This window comes from Enhydra lutris, unplaced genomic scaffold (genome assembly GCF_002288905.1).
Source record: "Enhydra lutris kenyoni isolate GAN:26980312 unplaced genomic scaffold, ASM228890v2 scaffoldscaffold6, whole genome shotgun sequence".
NCBI classification, from domain to species: Eukaryota; Metazoa; Chordata; class Mammalia; order Carnivora; family Mustelidae; genus Enhydra; species Enhydra lutris.
The window spans coordinates 17,555,225-17,577,199 of NW_019154090.1; the positions used below are offsets into that span (position 1 = coordinate 17,555,225).

The 21,975-nt window shown below is 49.0% G+C and overlaps 1 protein-coding gene across 1 annotated transcript in view; it reads left to right on the forward strand.

The window, feature by feature from the left end:
* LOC111141448 (protein tyrosine phosphatase, receptor type T) overlaps positions 1 to 21,975 on the forward strand; it is a 706,124-nt gene that overhangs the window by 612,392 nt on the left and 71,757 nt on the right. Inside the window, exon 17 of the mRNA XM_022494012.1 lies at positions 13,069 to 13,156. Coding sequence (XP_022349720.1) covers positions 13,069 to 13,156 — 88 coding nt within the window. The remainder of the gene's footprint in view (positions 1 to 13,068; positions 13,157 to 21,975) is intronic.

Below are 21,975 nucleotides of genomic sequence, written 5' to 3' on the forward strand. Positions count from 1 at the left end.
ATTTTCTCATGTAGAGACATAAAATCAGCTCATGCTCTTTGGCGTGTAAACTTGAGTCTCTCAATATATATATTTTCAGTTCAATGACTTGAATTCACGTATGAATCGTTCTGAGTGTATCGTCAAAATGCCTGGATTCAAGTCCTGTCTCTTTCATTAATTATCTGGGTGACCTTGGGCAGTCATTCTCCTTTCTTGGCCTCCATTTCCATATTTATGTAATGAGGGAAAAGGGATTGGTTCAAGTGATCTAGAAAATGTTTATGTCCCACAAATTTTGTGAGCCTAGGTAAGAACTAATTTTCTAGGCCAGCTGGATCTCCCTCCTATTGATAGTTCTACCGGACCCCTTTCTGGGGCTACCACCCCCCCACCACCATATAGTTATATCTCAAGTCCTAGCAACCATGACTGACCAGGGGCCCTCAGTTCCCAGGAACTCAAGGAGACCTAAGGCATATTAACTGCACCTCCCATACAAATATGAGGCCTGGAGGTTTTCAGTCTCTGCCACACATTAGAATTATGTAGGGAAATTTTAAAAATACCAATGCCCAGGTTGTTCTTCAGACCAATTAAATCAGAATTCCCGGAGGTGGGATCCAGAGATCTGTATTTTCTAAGCTCTCCTGGTAACTATAATGCACTTTCAAGGTTAAGGGACACTGGTCTAAGGTGACCCATGGAGTCCCCAGTGCATGCCCTGCCTGTGCCCCCGAACCCATCACCTCACCTGCTCTACTAATTGCTGGTCACATCGGATGCCAGGGGACACGTGATAGCCCCTCCCAGAGGCGATGGAACCCATCCACATTGAAGCTAAGAGGCCTCCATCCCTGATCTTGGACTGCAGAGTCTTCACTCCTCCCTGTCCTGTTTTATCCAGTCCAGATTCTCCCACCTTCCCCAGTTACAAAACAAAAAACCCTAGCCTGCCAGCAAATGCTAGGAGATGTTGGCTGGAGAGAGGGGTTGTCTGTGAGCTGGGTAAGCCCAGGCATCATCGTGGTCAAAGAGTAGCGGGCTCGGAGAAGATGCAGAACAACAGGAAGTAGTGACTTTGCCATGGGAAGCATTTGAATCCCAGTCCAATCCAGGCAGTCTGTCATCGTGACGAATGATGAGCCCAGTAGGGCGGCCAGAAGGTATCTGGTGATTACAGCCCCATTAAGACTATTTAAGGCAACAAGGAACAGCTGTGAGGAATAGGACACAGCCCTAATGGAGAGCAAACATTTGTTCATTCTCCAGCCCTGGATGGACATGCCTCATGCATGGCTTCTGGGGGACAAAGCCAGTGTTGCCATGTTTCTCCTAGTCATCTGTGGGTGATCGTGGCGGGCGGCCTTGGCATGGGGCGTCACCATGGAGATCGATGCTTTGGTACAACCCAGGGCCCCCTTCTCTGCTCAAAGCCGCCTGAGCAGAAGCAGAGTAGACCTTCTGCTTCTCCCACAACGTTTTCTCTCAGTTGATAAAATTAGTCATAGAGCATCCTGCAGGCAGGTGACTCCAAAGAGATTCTGGTCCCCCTCCTTAATTTTCAAATGAGGGTGATTCTGGGGAGGGACCGGGGGAATTAGCAGCAGGTGTCCCAGCCACAAAAGGGAAGACCATGGCTGTTCTCCAACTCTGGGAACTCCTAGTGACCAAAATAGGAAAACATGGACTCCACCTGCTCATTTCACTCCACTCCCTGTGGCTTAAAATTGGAGAAAATTTGGGCCACCCTTTCCAGAGGGTGGCCCAAAGACATCAGTAGACCACGTGGGTTTGGACTTGAGAGATTTTCTTGCAGGAAAAAGCTCATGTAGGAGAGACTTAACTCAGTGCTTTCTTTTGAGCTTATTTTTATTTTCTACTTATAATTCTCTTTGTAACCAAACAAACAGGCTTTTCTGCATTTGATATGAGAGGCCTCCATAACCAAGCGAGTAATTTTCAGATGGTAACAGAGAAAAATCCCTTGACCAAGAGTCAAGACTTGGTTTTTGATCTGTTCCTGACATGCTGGGGGGTCTTGGCCAAGACTGTTCCATCGGCGTGTCCCCACCTCACCTCCTGTGAAATATTTGACTACAGAGCATGGACTCTTGCAGTATGCTTCTATTTTATGTGGCTAGAAACACTCACTGAGTGCCTACTGTATACCTTGCACTGTTTGGAGCCCCAGAGATAGTTAGAAAGCTCAACAAAGGAAATGAAGTCCCTACTTTAAAGGAAGATCATGGTCTTACCACAGCTTGTACTTAGATAACAAACCCCAGTTAAAATGTTTTGTAGCAGGTGAATAAGGCCAGCCCAGGATCAATGTGGGGGGTGGTCAGGGTGGTGTTCGCTTTTGCTTTTTATCAGTCATTACTTCCAAGATCAATCAGAATCTTCACAAAAGATGAGACACCGAGTTGAAGAAAAGTAGGAGGCTGGGTGGAGGAAAAGCATGAGTGTCGGGGCTTGGAAACATGAAAGAACTGAAATGTTGCAAACCAGTTCTTGGAAGAGAAACAAAGATGCCCGCCCATGAAAAGAGAAATAAAAATGAAACCAGCTGGGAGATAAAGAGGAATTTTACACCCCTTGCCCAGTTTTCCTGGACGAAATTAACAAGACCAATAGTCCTGGCTTGTAAGAGCCCTCCCTTCACTCTGGCTAACTTTGTTTCAAGAAAGAGCTGTTTGCCCATAGACAGCCACCCAGAAGCTCATGAACAAAGACAGAGATAGTTTGTGGAGAGGATCATAAGTCAGTAGCCTAGAGTGGGATGCAGGGATCCCCCAGATCATGGGTTCAGAGCTGGGAGGAAAAAAGGTACCCTCGTGTGAGCTTCCCCAGGAGACAATTGGCTTCATGAGGGCAGGGCACATTCTTGCTCCTCTCTCTTCTACCAACCATCTGCAAAATATATATGAATACTAAATATCAACTTCACTGAATTACAGTGTGCTGGCAAAAGGCTTTGTGATTAAGAATAGTTCTCTCCAGGAAAAAAAAAAAAAAGGGCAGTATTTCTTTTCTTTTTTTTTAAGATTTTATTTATTTACTTGAGAGACAGAAAGTGAGAAACCATAAGCTAGGAGAGGCAGAGGGAGAAACAGACTGCCCGCCCCCCCCCCCCCTTTTTAGGTTTTATTTATTTCCTTGAGGGAGAGGAAAAGGCAGTATTTCTTAAAGAAAGACACCAACGCAAAATGACTCCCACATCTCTGGGCTGTCTGTGTAGGGACACCGAGTATTTGCCTTAAAATTTAAGTTGACTCTTCCCCAGAAATCTGCTGCTCCCATTTACCTTACTCCTGGGACAATGGTTCTCAAACTGTGACATGTGTTGGAATCACCTGGAGAGTCAGGAAAGAACATAAGGACACAGGGTCGTTGACATGGGACAGGGGCCAGTCCTCTGCATTTGACCAAATTCCCTAAGAAATTTGAATGACTACCAAAATTTGAGACCCATGGTCCTAAAATTTCTTTTTAAAAGAAATCTTGAGCTTTTAATGGGGGGCTTTTTAAATGGTGCTCTGGGACTCTACACACAGACACGCACTCAACTCTTCTGCCTTGATCAGCACTCCTGTCACAGACAAATACCCCCATCGTGCTGCCATCTGATTTTCTACTCGGCTTCCCCCGCAGAACTCATAAATTACCATCTATTTAGTGACATGGCAATAATATTTGCTCTCCTGATGCCACTCTGAGTAGATGTCATTAGTTATCCTCTCCTGCCTTCCCCATCCACATTTATAATCCCTAAGGCTGGGCTTTTCAGTGCAGAAAGAGACATTGTTACAAGCTTGGGCCCTGCCAGGCCAGCCGGGCCACCAGGAACTCACACAGCTCCTTAGGGTGAAAGAGCAAAAGGTGCACGTGTCTCAAGATACTTGTTCATAATATATACAGAACTGCCTACCAAATAGATGATGCTGCCTCAGACGTGTGGCTCTTGCACTGTGCACAACCAGTACAGCTGTCCATGGCAGCCCTTCCCGTCTACCAGCCAGCAGCGGACTTCAGTAAATATCAGTGTTTACTGAACTCATGGACCTCCATGGAGACCAGACCTTGAGCCTCCAACACTTCATAAAACTTTCTCATTCTTTGAATATTCCATCTTACCTGTTCCTAGGGTGAATGATTTGTCCTGCTTTGTCCAGGATGGTCCCAGTTTTAAAATGAAATCCTACAACCCTGGGAAGCCCTTTGGCCCAAGGCAAACCAGGATGGATGTTGCAAAGAGCCCCCATCTTTGGTCCTATGACAGTAAATGGGATGTTTGTGACGAAAGGGAGGCAGAGAGTGAGTTCCAGAAGTAAGCTGTGGGTGTCTGTAAGCACATCCTTAGGCAAGACAGGGAAGGACGAGACTCCAAACACCTGCGTACCCGACACGGTGTGAGCAACCTACCATGGTTGCCTCCGGTAGTCACGAATCATCACCAAACTCCATGAGGTGTATTTGCTTTTCATTGTTTTAAGTTTACATGCCATCAAACCCATTGGGGGGTGGGGCAGAGGTGTACAGTTCCCTAAGTTTTAACAAATGCATAGAGTCACGTAAACACCAAGAGGGGTAACAGTTCGGTTGGCAACAAACTCCCCTCCCTGCCCCACAGAGTCAAACCCTTCCCCCACCCCTAACCTGAAGGGTGTATTTTTTTCTTTTTAGTGTGTTAGGCTATAAACCGTTCTTAGTGCTCACTATTCTGAGTGCTGAGCATAGAAACAGCCACTTCCTCTTTGCCTCCACGTCCCAGGTGGAGCAGAGCAGCTGAATCTGTGGCACAGGCAGGTCCCCACTGCAGCCCCCGCGCCCCCCACCCCCAGCCTGAAGGCCAGGCTCAGAAATGTGGCAGGGCTGGGAAGGGCAGTTATTGACTTCATGTTCAGAAAAGTTCATGGAGACCAGGAGGGACAAAATATTCCCTTCTAGTCTGTCTGCCTTTTGCAAAGCCCTGACTTTTCCCTGACTCACTAGGCACCACTGGTGGACAAGAGGCATTCCTGACAAAAATGAAGGAAAGAGGGGATGTGGAGAAAGGGGAACCCTCTTACACTGTTGGTGGGAATGCAAGTTGGTGCAGCCACTTTGGAGAACAGTTTGGAGATTCCTCAAGAAATTAAAAATAGAGCTTCCCTATGACCCTGCAATTGCACTACTGGGTATTTACCCCAAAGATACAGATGTAGTGAAAAGAAGGGCCATCTGTACCCCAATGTTTATAGCAGCAATGGCCACGGTCACCAAACTGTGGAAAGAACCAAGATGCCCTTCAACGGACGAATGGATAAGGAAGATGTGGTCCATATACACTATGGAGTATTATGCCTCCATCAGAAAGGATGAATACCCAACTTTTGTAGCAACATGGACGGGACTGGAAGAGATTATGCTGAGTGAAATAAGTCAAGCAGAGAGAGTCAATTATCATACGGTTTCACTTATGTGTGGAGCATAACAAATAGCATGGAGGACAAGGGGAGTTAGAGAGGAGAAGGGAGTTGAGGGAAATTGGAAGGAGAGGTGAACCATGAGAGACTATGGAGTCTGAAAAACAATCTGAGGGGTTTGAAGCGGCGGGGGGTGGGAGGTTGGGGGAACCGGGTGGCGGGTATTAGAGAGGGCACGGATTGCATGGAGCACTGGGTGTGGTGCAAAAACAATGAATACTGTTATGCTGAAAATAAATAAATTAATTAGTTAATTAAAAAAAAAAAAAAGAAGGAAAGACCCAGGGGAAAGGGTGCCTCCTGGTGGAGACCCTCCGGAGTATGCCAGAGAATGCCGTGGTGGGCAGGCATGTTGGGGAAGTCCTGGCAGGCTGGACAGCTCATGGAGAAAGTAGGCCATCAGCTGTGCCTCGAGACAGCAGCCAGGAGTGCCTGGTCAGCATTCCCTGGGCCTGGTTCTACTGCACCCCAGGGCATATCCTACCCAATTATCTCCAAGGATACAGTCAAACCATATGAGGAACATCATAACTGGCAGAATCTGCCAAGGATAGGCGGTGCACAGGGAAATGAAATGGCAGGACACTCCCCGCCTTGGGTGGCAGCTGAGTTGCTCCTGGGAGCTCTGTATTCTGACATTTCACTATTTGGGCACAATGGAAAGAGGCTTAGATACAAAGACGAGTGTGCAACGAAGGATGGCCAGCTTCAGAAAGGACCCTCCTGTCTCAGGAGAGCCAAGCCAACAGATTGGAGGAACCAGCCAGACATCAGGGGCCATTCCTGGTTAGAGCAGGGAACTAAAGTAGTAAGTGGGGAAACTGAGGTAGTTTCCACAGTCCTGTGGACTGATTCAGCACAGCAGGGCCTGCAAAGCCCATGACCTCCACTGGGGGTGGAGTGTCTGGCTTACGGAGCTCTGTGGCTGGGAGTGAAGCTGGATGGGTGAGCGGGTGGGTCGTAGTCACGGGGAGAGTTAGGAGGCACCAGATCTGAATTTGACCCTCAAGTCTGTGAAGCCTGGCAGCAGGGATGAAGGGAGGGTTCATGAGACAAGAGCTCTGAGCCACTTATCGTGCTGCTGGGACTGGCTCAGCCTCCTCATCTGGAAACATGTCCAAAGCATGTTCACTGGTGTAGAATAAAACTCGTACTCGTGGTGGTGGTTCACCGACCACCATTGCATGCCACTCCCTCCCCCGCCCATGTTCTGCATCACTTGCTTGCTCCTATTCTCTAGACCCCAGAGAGCAACCCCCCTTCCAGCTCCAGAACACACCAAGCTCATTCCATGTCAGGGTCTTTGCACTTGCTCTTGCTTCAGCCCTAGAATGTTCTTCCCCCTGCTTTTGCCACGGCTGGCCTCTGCTCGACGTTCAGTGTTCAGCCCCAGTGTGTTAACAAGACACACGTAGGAACACACCTGGTGTTGAGCAAGCCAGGTTTAAATCCTGCAGGATATCTCAGTAAAAGGACATGAGAAACGGCTCCGAGGCTATGGGCTATGTTGGGGGATATGGGGCTTTGTTCGGGATTGGGCATTGTGAGGCAGTGGTAAGATTGGGGAACTTAATAAATCCTAGCTCTAAGGAGAGGACGCTGGACAGAGGCTAAAGCTGTGAGTGACAGAGGAGCAGCCGTCTCTTCTACGACCCAGGATAGGTGGAACTTTGGTCATATTTTTTTTTCTTGGCTTGGACAATATTCATACTGTGTCTGTGTTTAGTTAGGACCACACCGTGGTCATTTTTATGCCTTGCCCCATCCTGGCCTCAGAGTAGCCTCGTCCGATGTTGGCATTCTGAGAAATTGTTTATGCTCAAGAGTAAGACACCAGGGTCCGACTGTGAGTGCCTGGCCAGCTGCTGGATGTTAGGGGTTGTTTCTTTCTTTCTCAAATGTCACCTTTTCAAAAATGTCCTATGCAGTCCATTCTATCCGAAGCTGTCCCTTGCTCCTAGGCACTGTCTACACTGGCACCTTGTGTATTGCCATGAACGCGCTGGGATATACTGGTTTATAAACAGTAATTATCTTGTCTGTTCATTTATTGCCTGCACCTTCCCACAACTAGAACTAAGTTCCTTAGATCCTGGGTGCCACGTTTGTTGCTGTTATTTCTAGAACCTAAGAATGGCATGTAGCACCCAGATGGTTGCTGTGGAACAGAGGGAGAGAGGGAGCGCAGGAAGAAGGGCGGAGGAGTGGAGGGAAGATGGATCCACTCAACTCGTATGCTCAGGCAAGTCATTTCCTGTTTCTAAATATCACTTTGCCGATCTCTAAAGTGAGGCAAAGGTTTTCTCAGAAGATCCTTCCAGGTCTGACTTTTGAGGATTCTGTGAACACCACAGCTCAGACCTCCAGGGATGAGGACATCCCCAAATGCGTCCTCTAGGATATCCCCAAATGATTGCCTTAGAAAAAGCAACACTGTTGAAGAGTAACATTTCCACACTCAGAGAAGAGTGTAAAAATAGAGCTCGCACTCTCGGGAGAAGAGAATGAGAAGAGGAAAGCAGAGATTGATAATGGATGATTATAATGAGATGGCAATTTTGGCTTGAAAAGAATGTGATTAGCTCCTAATGACCGCCGCCATTCCCTAGTCAATCTACTGTAACTAGCCACTAATGTAAAAATAATGGCCCTCGGCTGGCTCACTTTGAAGAAGGAGATGAGTCTCCCTTTCATACTTTTACCCCGTCATATTTTTTTTTTCCTTCAAGAGATTATCCCCTATTACATTGCAGCTCCCTAAAAAGGGAAATGGACATATGATCAAAGTCTGCCAATTAGGGGGTCATTACTGCTCACTCCTAGGCGGCTCTGTGAGGCCTCGCCTCCTCTACCTCAGTCAACAACATCGTGGCCCCCAGGCTCACCCCTCTTCCCCCAGCCCCACTGAGGGACTCAGAGAGCCTCCCAGGGCTATGTCAGGGGCCCATGTGGTTTCCCAGAGAAGGGCCACTTAACACAACTGCTTTGCTCAGCTTAAGATTTTTCAAAGGATATCGGCATGCTGGGTGCATCCTGAAGGTTATGGCCTGGATGTTGAGACGACTCCCAAATTGTGCCACTTAAGGACTCCGAGGGTGGACAGGGATCATCATCATATCTCTGCAGTATCACAGCACAGAGGTGTATGTTAATCCTGTGGGTCCCCCATGGCGTAGGGCAAAGGCAAAGTACGTGGAGGCAGAGGAAACAAAATTCTGTCCAAACTGTCCGTAAGTGAGACAGGAAGAATTATGAGGTAGTGAGCTCTCTGTCACCAAGCATGTCCAAGTAGCTGATGCTACGGATCAGCCTTCCCACTGCCCAGAAGGTCACCGTGGGAGGGAACACAACCAGATAGTTTCAAGGTCACTGACACCTCTGAGATTAAAGAGAACACACAGAAGCCACCTCACCCACGAATGTTTTCAACCATCTGTCCACTCCATTCATTTATTCCAAAGGGGATTCAGGTAGATATGAAATACAGGCCAGTGTCGGGCTCTAGAGATAGAGACACGAACAAGAAGCTGCTCTTTTCCTGGAGTAGCCCATCATTAGGTTGGGAGACAGGACTTCCAAATTATTAGATGTAAAGGAGTCCATCTAATCATAGAAGTAACCCACTAGATGGTGAGGAAGTGGAGTGCTGGGAGAGGTAGCAGGAATGGAGATTTCACGAAATAGAAGATGCTTGAAATGGGTTTTAATGGGTATGTAGGAGCTTTCCAGGCAGACTCAGGTGGAAGAGAATTTCAGGCAGAGGGAACAGCATATATAAAGTCGGTCTCGGAAGTCTGGAACACCTGAAATGGTCTGTGGCCTTGCATTTGGTTCCCTATCTTTAGAATATTAGCATAAGGGCAAGAAATGAGGCTGGAGGGGTATGTAGGAACCTTGTATCGAAGACTTTGGAATTTATCCTGAAGATAATGGCAAGGGGAGTAACTGGGTCCTATTCACATTTTAGAAAGATCTCTCTGATTACAGTGGAGAATGCATTGGAGGGGACAAGACCAAAGCAAGAGAAACCAGTGAGGAGACTCATGGGAAAGTATTTCTCCAGGTAAATTCATTATTTGCAAGAAGGGTGGCTGTGCATTAGAACCTCCCAGGGACTTTAAACACTGCTGACAGCCTGTGTCCCATCCCCAGGGAGTCCGATGAAATTTAATAGGGCTGTGACTTTGGGAGTTTTGAAGCTTCCCCAGACCATTCTAATGTACAGCCATAACAAAACCTTCAGCGAACCATAACCTAAGCCATAGCACATAGTAGGTACTCAACAGATTTTTTTCCTCCCAAAATAATTATGAAAATATTTGGAGTGTCCTATTCATGGCTTCATACCACTTTGGTTGGTTGGATATAATGGAATGAACAGTTGGCCTTTATCACACAGAGTTTCCAGTAGAATAACCAACCCCAGAGTACCCGCTTAAACCTTGAGAAGTCCATTGTTGCCGGTGAGACAGTCATGGCCCGCCACTGCAGAGAGCCAGACATAGATGGGCCTGGCAGGTTGTCTGAAGAAGCAGGAGCTACTGGGCTGGGGCAGGAGGGTGAGGCCCCAGAGCTAGAATCTTTGAGTTCTAAGAGTTACATGCAAAAGCAAGAACCACTTGTGGTCTAGAGATGCCCTACGCCGATGGCAAGGGGGACATAGGGTGATGGTCATTTGTAATGAAGAGGAAGAGGACGAGGAGAAAAAGGAGAGACAGGCCCTCTGTAAAGTGAGCACTTCTCTCTCTCCATGACACTTTTGTCACACTCATATTTTGGGCAGAGATTGGTGCCCAGAGCCTAGCATCTGCTTCGCTTCTCCTCTGGGATGCTTAAGGGTTTGTGACACACAGAGAATAAAATTCTGATCCCTTAATAGCTGGGAAGACACTCTAGTACCCTGGTCTGAAACCCTGGGGAAGGCGAACTTGGGAGAACACAGCTTAGCCAGGCAGCCTAGGCAAGGGCCTCCCACCCCATTTCCTTTCCATCTAGAATGGCAAGGTAGCAGAATGAGCACCAGTTCTACCTTCCCAGCCACTGCAGAGCTGAGGATCCCAGTCATGCTTCTAGAAGAAAGGTCAACAAAGGGCAGCCACAGGCTAAATCCCACCCAACACCTGTTTTCATAAATTAAGTTTCATCAGATCATACCCAGCTTTGTCTGTGACTGCGTTCCCTCTGCAACCACAGACCGCAAGTGGAGGCGGCACAGAGTACTTGGCCTGAAAGCCCAGGCTGCTGACCCGTTACAGGAAGTTTGACAACGTCTTCTCTAGAAGACCCACCCAGGTTGGCTTAACACACGGGAGATTGGAAGCAAGAAAGGGGGTACTGTGAATGAGCTGGGCTTTTCCTAGGCAGTGGTCCTGCATGCCCACTGATGGGTGGCATTTCTGACCATTCGGCTGATGGACTTGTTGAGGCTGAACCTAGTAAGGGATGGATGGACAAAGGCAAGGCCAGCGTAATGAGATGAGAGGATGCTGGTCTCCCCCCGCACTGCAGACAGGGGTGTTAGACTGAAGGAATCACAGATCCAGCCTCAGAAGCAGTGTCCAGCCCATGAGCAGGGCACTCGGCCCACGCCGCAGGCTGTGGGGTGGAAACAGGAATCAGATTGGCCTGGCCTTCATGCTGCTGCAGCTTCCCTACCACTGTTCCTGCTCCCTTAAACGCCCAGCATCCTTTTCTGTGAGATAAGCGACTATACCCTCCCTTGTGTTGCCACCACACTTGGCTCCTAACTCTCTCAATCATTCCACATGGTTGTTGGCTTGTCTGTCTCCTCTTAGATTGATGACTCCCAACCCTTCCCCCAGCTCTGACTGGGAACGTCTGTGTCCAGCCTCCCACTCAGCATCTCAGCTCGGGTGCCTACTAATCATCTCAAACATGCTTCCGCTGCTGCAGCTCTTACTGTGTGGAACACAGTGAGAAGCACATGGCCGCAGCAGGTGTCAGGCGCCATTCTAAGCACTTGATGTGCCCAGAACACAACGTGTAGTCCCTGCCTCCCCGGTCTCTCTCTCCCCATGTACTTCCTCCATCTCCGCAAATGCTGCGGCTCTCCACTCACTTCTTCAAGCCAACAGTCTAGGAATCAGCCTTCATCCCTCTTTCCTTCATGGTCCACACCTACAGCAGATGTGCTGGCCTGCTCGTGTCCTCTCTACACTCGTCTTCCCATGCATGCTCACCCAGTGCCCGCCACCTGGAAGCACCTCTGGCTTGTTGCCCAAGGACTTTTCTAGAGAATATGCACAGCTTACCCACAGAGCATGGCAGAAGTGCCAAGGGATTTCCTAAGAGTTGTCCTCAACCTGTGGTACATGAGAATTGGTGGGTAGATACCCCCAACCTGCAATGGGCCTGTGAGATTAAAGCCTGGATGTGCACTGTGGTGACTTGCTTCCTGGGGTACCATGTACTGACTTCCTTCCCGTGATCATATCATTGCCCCCACTCTCTCACCCGTGCTCCTTAGGATTGCCTCCCAAGGAAGATCTCCTCTTCAAATCTTTGTTTCCAAGTCTGCTTCTGAGGGAACTAAAATCTATAGTATTCAACTGACCACCCTGAAAATAACCGCTTCTCACTACATCTACTGCCACCATCCCAGTAAAGGGTCCACAGTAGCCTCATCTCTTACCTGGACCATGGCAACAACTTCCTAACTGATCTCCCTGCCTCCTCCCCAGGCATCCTAGAACCTGTGTCCCGTATTTGAGCCAGAAGGTACTTTGTAAAATATAAATCAGATCAGCTAACTGCACTGCTCAGAACCCTCCCATGGCTTTCCATCTCACTTAGAATAATATCCAACTCATTACCAGTGACCACAATACTTTTTATAGTTTGAGCTGTCCCAGCCCATGCAGATGCCCCCATCACCGCTCTCCCTGCCTTACCCTTGGATACGGGCATTTGGTTACCATTTTAGCACCTGCTGTTCCCTCTGCCTGGAAAGCACATCCTGCTTTTGGCACAACTGATTTTTCATGTGATTAAGGAGTTTGGTATTACACGGAGCACTGGGTGTGGTGCATAAACAATGAATTTTGGAAAAGTGAAAAAAAATTAAATAAAAAAAAAAAGGAATCAGGTTAACTGTTCCCTTCTCAGAGAAGCCCTCCTGGACTGTAGAATCTGAAGAAACTCTCACCATCCTTCTCCCTGCTTACTTTTCTTCATAGCACTTTCCACAGTCTGAATTTACATATGTCTTCTCCCTCATCTGTGGGATCGCCTGGTTGACTAGAAGCTCAAAGGGAACTTTGTCTATTTCTCTGTATCCCGAGTACCTATAACAGTGCCAAGTACATATTAGGGACTCAGTAAATACCTGTCAAATGACTGTGTTAATGAGCAAATGACTCCCCTTTTGGGCCACATCTGGGCTCTTGACACACAGAAGGCATCAGTGACATTTGAGTCAATGAACGAGTAGATAAGTTCATGATGGGGCCAAGTTCACATTCTCCCCAGGCCACATCGAAGAACACGGAGCCCTTTGTACTGAGTGACCATCCCAGTGGATCCGATTTCCCTTCCGGCTCATCCACACATGGAGAAAGCCCCTATCTCAGGCCATTCTAACCACTCTGTCCTTCCTTTCTAGGCTTTACCAGAGGGGCAGACAGCTTCGTGGGACACAGCCAAAGAGGATGAAAACCGCAATAAGAATCGATATGGAAACATCATATCCTGTAAGAGCCCTGACGGCTTGGGGAGCAGCCAACTCAGGGCCCAGAGGAGCCCAGGGCTACTCTGGTCACACTAGGGGCAGGGATTATGGGTTCTGCTGGCCCCCACTAGGGGCAGGTTCATGACTTCTGCCAGTCCCCACTGTGAGAGGGGCAGGTGCTGTAAGGTGAGTGCCTTGAACAGCACATGCCCTGTGTGGCAGAGGCCTGAATTGGCCAAGACGCTTGGTGGCCCCGAGCCTGCAGGAAGAAAGCATGTTTTGTGCAGAGGTCAGTGAGGCACGCAAGGTCATTACTTTTTGCTTGACAGTGAGCTTTAATATTCCTGTAATCACCCGTGATACATGGTTTTACGAAGGCTGTGATGCAGAGTGGTTAGAGCCCTGTGGAGTCAGACTGCCTGGGCTTCTATCCCAGCTCTGGGGCCCTCGGCAAGGTACCTGACCTCTCGAAGCTTCAGTTTCTTCCCTTGGAAATGTTACAAACAATAAAGACAGGGTCGTTTAAGAAAGGTAGGTGAACCTTTGCACAGTGCTTGGCACCATTACTTTTAGCCATAGAGTTAGTTTCTCGTGGTCCCTGAAGGTCAGAACAGATAAGTAATTCCACCTTCTTTGAACCAGAAATCACTGAATACCCATCAGGTGACATGAAATCAACCAGGTTAGTAGGGGGATGGGCGTGGTCAGGGGTCCATTTTGGAAAGATCACTAGGGTAGCTGATTGGGAGGATGGATTCGATTGGGAGAGCCTGGAGACGGAGGGACAGGAGGCTACTGCAATGGTCCCAGCAAGGGACAGTGAAGCCTGAATAAGGACAGTGCCAACACACAACATTGTGTGTGACTGTGCGTAATATTCAGTGCTAGACAGTGAGACAGGGAGAGAGGCGTAGGTCACACGGTATTATCACTGCAAATACTGGTATGTACAGCCTTCAAAGCAGCATAAATACAGAGAGGACAAAGTTACTTCATGCAAAATGTTGAGCCTATAGCCTGACTGAAACAAGAGTTGGCAACAGCCTTTGTCTGCCATGGTATATTCAACCTGGACCTTTTGACATCTCACCGATTGTGTGCCTTGCATCTCTGGTCTCAGCTCTCAGGATTACCCCGTCTAGCCAACAACAGAGGGGAAAAAAAAAAGACCTTGAATAACAAATTATTTCTAGCCCAGTTCAGTGTTTTGTTTAACTGTCTAGACATTGCCTAAGAAAAAAACGTGGAGGAAGAAAGCATAAGATAGAGGCAGCTCGCAAAGGAAGAAAGAGGCAGAAGTTTTAGCTTAGCTGTTTCCGGTGCTGATTTAGGAATGCGCTATGAATGGTAGAGCCGATCAGAAAACATGTATAATTTGTCTCTTGGAAGATAGTCATGCAGGCAGCAAGATTTCTTGCAAGTGAAGCATTGAAAAGAGATGCTCAAACAATCAGGATGTGTGTTTTTAAGACCCACAACATGTGGGCCTCTGCTGACCCAGGCCTTGTGCTGGGCCCTCCGTCTCTGCTCCCATGGAGCTCCTGTGCTGGGCACAGGTAGCAGCTCACTCTGACCATCCTCTGCTCGGGCACCATGCATACCATGCCCTAAAATTATGGACTGTGAGACCTTAGGTGATCACGTCAAACCTTAGTCATCTCTCTGTAAATTGGGTACAAGGAGGTCTTCCTCCTGGGGTGTTGTGCAGATAAGAAAAGATAAAGACTAGAGCACTGTGAGGAGCCCTGGCCTCCCTGAGAGATAAGAATATCCAGCCTGGGCCAGGCATCCACGCAAAAGCCCATGGGGGCTAAGGATGAAAAGATACACCAAGCTGTCTGTCTTCCAGACTTCCCTGCCCATCCTTGGCCCCCAGCACCTTCGCCTGAGCCCTCGTCGGCTCTCACCTGGACTCCGTCCAGCCTTTTTCCTATAGCTGCACATCTAATCAGACCCCCACCTTCCACTTATCTATCTCTGACACAAGCCAGGGGGACATCCTCAAAATGGCAATTGGATCATGTTGTTTTCTTATGGAAAACCCTTCAAACGGCTTTCCTGCATTTCTAAACATTCCTTATCCAAAGGCCCTTAGCCACCTTTCCAACTCCTGTTTCGTAATGTGTCCTCTCCATCCTGGTTTCCTCAGTGAACCCACACTGATCTTCATTCAGTCCCTTGAGCTTTCTGTGCTCCTTCATGCCACAGGGCCTTTGCACACTCTGTGTACTCTATCAAAGTGCCCTTCCCACCTCACTTTGCTCTACTACTAAGTTCTACTTATTCTTCAGATCCTTCTCAGTCATCACCTCCTCAGGGAATTCTTCTGGCCCTTCAAATTTGGTCAAAACCCCATTATTCACTCCTTGGGGACAATGCATGTCTTCTCTTTAACCCTCCTCATCATTGAGATTTGAGAGGCATTTGGATGACTATCTGCTGACTGCCTGTTTTCCTCACTGTGACAGCAGGCAGATGGCTGCTTCTGTGTCCCCAAACCTGGTGTATGGCTGGGGCTCAACAAATAGAAACTTAATGTTGGAAAGCAGACTCTGTGCAAGACCCCAGAGAGCTTCAGCCATGGACCACTCCCTTCTGGCTTCTCAAGTAAAATAGAGAATATTCGGGAAGAACAGAGGGAGGTAGGCGGGATGACAGAGGGCACAATGATATGCAGGAGGAAGAAGGGACTGAGCCTGAGTGGGGGCAGAGAGCTGGGACACAGGAAGGGGCAGGAAGAGAACCATCCCGGCCCCTGCAAAAGCTGCAGCTCGGAAGGCGGGATTCCAAGTAGCAAGGAGAAGCAATGAAGGGGATTGAACTCCATCCCTGGGGGTGCAGAAGACACTCCGCTCTTGTCCCACCCACACCCCATGGCCTCCCCTCCACCCCTGGTGTAGAGGAACACCAGCAGACCGTCTGGCATCCTCGGCCAGAACTAGGGTGAGTGAGCGAGGCACCCGGCATGCAGCGTTCAAGGAGATGCCACGCTCGGGGGAGCAACCCCGAGAGCAAGCACCTCACTGAGGGCTGTGCCTGGGCACCTCACTTGCTTCTTCCCCCTCAGGCCTCCCTGACTGCTTCTCTTCACCCGAGGACCTGCTTCAAAACTGGGGCAAGACACTCCGTGGAAAAGGCTGTCTCTCTCTGGCCGGTGAAATAGCCCAGCTCCTTCCCATACCACTGAGGGTGTGTTCTCTACCTTTTCCAGAATTCGCACAGGGCCTGGGCTGCCGTTGTCCACCACAGGAACAGTCTTGAAACACCCCTTCTTGGGGGCTGCCTTCTCTGGGCTGCCTCCCCACCCCTTCTTCCTGCCAGTGCCCCTGCTCCCGCATAAACCACATGCACTGGGGTCCTCCTCCCGCATCCCCTTCTGGGGAAACCCAGAGATGGCAGAGGGAATTCAAACACCTAACGATACCACCGCAACGGGCCCAAATAATCCTTCTCATGGATGGATCAGTAATTCTCCAGGACACTGCAGCCCGAGTCGGTCTGCACTCCCTACAAAAGGAGACAGGATCAAGCAACCTGTGCATTCAAAAACCCTGGAAGATGTACAGAGGAACCGAGCAAAGAAAGAGTCCTGGAATTGAAACAAGAAAGGGGAAAGAGAGATAGCCCCGAGGAATGGAAAGTGTGCCTGTCCTTGTATGTGTCCCTCCCAAAGGCAAAGTCTGCCACGGCTTGATAAATAGAAATATTCTTGGCACAAGAAGAAAACCGGGTGTGATTAGCATCTTAAGGAACCCAGAGCTCTGGGAGGCTGGAGTGGAGGACAAAGGCCCAGGCCAGGAGGATAGAGAAGATGAAAGGGGAAGAGGAGGAGGGAGAGCACTGCCTGCAAATGAAACAATGAAAGAGAAACCTTGGTTAAATCAGCCCTTTCTTCCATGGTAGCAGAGACAATGGGGTTTCCAGCGGCGGGATGACAAGGCAATGAAAGGGAAGGAAGTGAACGGAGATCCAGAACAAAGAGTTCTTTGCTTTCAAGTGGCTCTGGGACAGAGACTGTGGACAAGGGGAAATTTCAAGACCCCCCCCCCCCCCCTGGCCCCCAGCGTTCCCATGTGTCTGTGCTTCTGGAGGGGGTTTCCTGGGCTGGCGCGAAGAAGTTGCAGGGAGGAGAGGAAGTGATGGCAGAGGCTGCAGATTTCATCGGCTCTGTCGGGGTCCCCGCAGGAAACAGATGGGACCCTCAAGGGGGCGAGTATGAAGGGAATTGAATCAAGTGGATTTTGTATAAAGGGGTGAGCTAGGTAGGTGGAGGGAGATGACAAGGAATAGTGCAGCCCTCGAGGCTAAATACTCGGAGGAGAAGCTACCAGGACCCTGAGAAAGAGAGACGACCTAACCGGAAGCGTGGCCTTCAGAAGCATTGCAGCGAACCCATGGTGACCCCAGCAAACAGAGCTGAGGGAGGAAGCACGTTCGTCACGTTCTCTTGCTCCACCTCTGGCAGGTGGTTTCCACTGGCCAAACCCAACCCAAAGTCGGAGGACAGGGGAACCTGCAGACCTCGTCCACTGGGCCAAGGTGTACTGGAATACCGGACATGGGCTCAGACAGAGCCAGGTTCTAGTCTCAGTTCCACCCTGGACCGGGCGCATGACCTTTGGCAAGGTCACTTCCTCTCTCTGACCCTCGAGGGCACATTAAGATGAATGGCTGCTGAATCCAAATCCAGCGTAGCGACTTTTATACCCAGCTGAGACTTAGTCCAGTCTCTTTGAGCTCACAGGCAAGGAGTGACGGGCCAGAGATGTGGAGTCTCCAGCCCAGGTCACACAGTGGGTCTGTAGGATGGCCACGCCCAGCGCTCCTGGCTTGTGCTGCCGGGGTGCCACGTGACCCCGGCAAGGAATCCTTCTGCATCAAGACGCATCATGCTCTCGGGGGGAGAATGTGCTTAGGGCTCCGACCTCAGAACAAATGGCCGACTGGGATGAGCTTTTCAGAGAGGCCCTTCTCACGTCGAGGGAGGAACTCAGGTTTAAAACAATCCTGGAGGCTTTTCTCACAGTGGTTTCTTTGCTGATTCTGGGAAGACAGACCCGGAACGGCAACGCGGGTGCTTTGTTCAGTGCTTCTGGCTCTCAGTCCGCCTTCTCCTTTGGGGTCTCTGAGGGCGGGACGGGGACCCTGCAGATGGGCCCTGGTACAGAAGTCGTCGGTGCCCTGGTTCATCGGAAGACTTGCTCTGGCCACTGGAGCCCTCTCTGCCTGCCTACAGGACAAGCAAGAAGCATCAAGAATGAACCGTCCCCAGGAGCAGCCTTCAGCCGTTGACTGAGAGAGTGGGTGTGTGAGCACCCTGCCTCCTCTCCCCTGAGCCAGAAAAACCCACTGGAGCTCTCAGGAGGATGAAGCCACAGTGATCTGCTGTGGGAGCTTGCTTGACTACACACCCCTTATCAGATTCCTTCCTCTGTCCATCTCCTTCCCATTCCCCTTCCCACTTCTGGGGATCACCTCCCATGCTGACTACTTGTACTCAAATCCTGGTCTCAGATTCTGCTTCCAAAGGAACCTAAATGAGAAACCTTCCTTCCTTCCAGAAAGTTCCTTTAATGGAGTATGGGCAGGACAGCCTGCTTAGGATGAAGCAGTCCATGCATCAGGTGGTCCTTGTGCCTCTCACTTCTCCCAGTGCTCTTCTCCTCTCTGCCTAACTTCTCTGCCCCCATCCAAAGAAGCCACCCAACTTCAGCCGGCATAGAATGGCCAGAGCTAGGAGGTGCAGAGACTGCCGGACTGTTTCCCTCTTCTACCCCAGCCACCCTGTCTCTGGATACTGGTAATTCAATCAAGATTGAAGGTGCTGACCTTTACCTTCAATGAGGTACCAGGCAGTCTCAGTGGAATTGTCTGCCTCCTCCCTATCCGCTCGTGTAAGATGATGGCATTAACATTTCCAATCCTTCTAGGAAATGATATTTTAGCTCCACAGTTCATTGTAATGAGCCAAATCTCTTTTCTCTGAAAAATTGCACCTTTCCTTTACCCTCCCGAGTGCCCAGCAGACAGGAAGAAAGCACATCATATATCCAAGTGAGAGTCTCTCCCCAGCCCCACCTCTCTCTAGTGATTCTTTTCTTAAGTGGTTTCCACTCGAGAAGACCCATTTGTAGAGCTACCTTTGATGGGGGAGGAGGGGAGGAGAGGTTGTGGTTTGTTTGGAGAGTTAGACTGTCACACAAGAGGGAGTAACTCTCTTCCCGGGGATGGGGTTGGGAACACAGTGGGATGGGCTGTGTTGGAGTCAGAACTGGCACAGAAGGGGGGTGGGGGCAGCAGGTCTTGGGGTTTCAGGAGGAGTAGGGATCCCACCAGTCCATGAGAAAGTTCTCGATCTTACACCTTTTCCTGAGTTGTTAAACTTCTTGGAGATTTGAGTTTCTCATCCATAAAATGGAGTGAACACACACACACACACACACACACACACACACACACACACACCACTACCACCACCACCACCACCACCATGACAATCAAATATCAAAACATCTGTTAACCTTCTAAAATAGTACCTGGAACATCGTACTCATGCCACACAGATAAATTCCTCTGGCTCACCACATAACACAAGGTGGGTGTCTAGTCCCAGGGCCCAATTCCAGAAGGATCTTTTGGTCTTTCCCAAGACAAACTGAAGAGAAGAACAAGGGCACCTCGCTGCATAATTGAACATTGACCTACACGCTTAAACTGGAGTGTGCATCAGCATCTCCTAGAGGGCTTGTTAAAATACATATTTCTGGGCCCTACACCAGAGTTTCTGATTTACCAGGTCTGGGCTGGGACTCAAGAATTTGCATTTCTAACAAGCCCCCAGGCATTGCTGATGCTATTGGTCAAGGGACTACATTTTGAGAACCACTGATCTAGAATATTAATTAAACTGAATTTACATACTTGAGTTTGATTTCTTTCAACGCACCAGGTGCCTTCCTATCTCACCTTTTTTAATCCTTGCAGTACATCCGCAAAGGTAGATAAGATTTTGATGCTATAGTTGGATAAATTGAGACTCAGGGAAGATAAGGAGCTTGCCCCTGGTGATGTGGTTAGTGTATGACAGACCTCCCACCTGCCTCCTGAGTCTGCCCGATTCCTTAGTCTCTCCTGCAGAGGCAGAACTGGCTGTCAATCTGGGGACAGGACAGAATGGAGGTAACGGATCAGGGGGGTAACAAATCAGCTATGGGGAAAGGGGGTATTTGAGCACAGGATCTAGGCACACCTTGCCAGTTCTGTGTAGAGGAAAGAGCCTTGGGTCCCAGGCCATGTTACCTAAAATCAACTGTATGGCTATTAAGCAAGGGGCCTTACCTCTTTCTGGTTCTCAGTCTCTCAGACACAGATATGAATTCATCTATTAAATAATTATTGAGTACCTGCCATCTGCCAAACACTGTAGAGGAGTCCAGTAAATAGGATGCCCTTCCTTAAATAGGATGTGAAGGGGAGCCACAGGTTAATCACGTAGTCACAGAAATACAGCTATTCTAAGAGTTCTGAGGAAAAGTCCAGGGAGCTCTCGGAGTCTGGGGTGGAGAGATCATAGGAGACTTCCTGAGTAAGGAACATTGAGCAAAGACCTGAAGAATGAGATGTTGCCAGACTTTGTGGAGGTGGGTTGGGGTGTTCCTGTACATGTGCAAAGGCCCTGTGGTCAGAGCAGACATTGTGCATTTGAGCAACTGAAAGAAGAATATAGTTAATCAGCATAGTATTTGGGGAGGGGAGCATGAGGCTAGACTGGGAATTGGATCCCAGACCATCAGAGCATGCAAAGCGTTGTGGGCTTTGTTCCCTGTTAGTAGTGTCCTGAACTGATTCATACCAGCTTGCAAGAACAGATTGTTAAATTTTCAGGAATTTTGTAAGCTAGTTGATGCCATGTTGGTAGCTTGAAATTAGTCATGGTGGGAGTATTTATACCACAGAAATCAGCAGACTGTACCGATCAGGGCCTTTTTTCCCTCCAGAGAGCTGTTTGCTAAACATTTAGCAACATACCACTGGTCTTTGTCCTAAAATGACAAGGAACAGATTGATTCCAGAGGGACGGTGTTTCTGTTCCCCTGGAGTTGTGTTCGGCAGAGCTCTTTGGATCTTCATATCTTTGCAGCTATGTCTCCCCTCCCTTGCCACCGCTTTTCTCTTCCCCACAGGCCTGTTCTTGCCCATCTCCCACCTCAGCTGAAAGCCAGGTGGGGCCAGCCTCCTCTCACCTCACCATGGAGGAGTTTGCATCTCCTCTGTGTGACTCTTCTCAGCATCTCGTCTGGAATATCAAATGCGGAGTACCAAATTAGCTGTTCTTCAGGCTTGCGAAATGTAGATAGAGCATAATGAACGTTCTGGGCTGCTTGTAAATTACCTTGTATAAACTCCTTCACGTTGCCCGCTGCCCCATCTTTCTCCATGTGCCTGTGGATAAACACAATTTTTTATCCTTCTAATTATATAAAGTTAGAAGAAGAAGGGGACACAGAATAATATTAGCATCTCCCAGAAGGAATAAATAAACCATGAGGACACCACTACTCCTCACAGGGCTGAACTCTGTGCTTTCAAGAATACTCACCATACATACCTCCTTGCCTCTGCAGAAGGTAGATTTACAGCTGGTACGGAAGGACAAGTGGGGAACACCCATTCCTAAGCATCTCAGCCCTGAGCCTCATGTCCAGCCCAGAACCACCATTTAGTAAGCACCTGCTGCATACCAGATACTGTCCTAGTACCTTTTTTTTTTTTTAAAGAGCAGTCTTAGGTTTCAGAAGAAATGAGCAGAACGTACAGAGAGAGTCCCCATGGGCTGCCTGC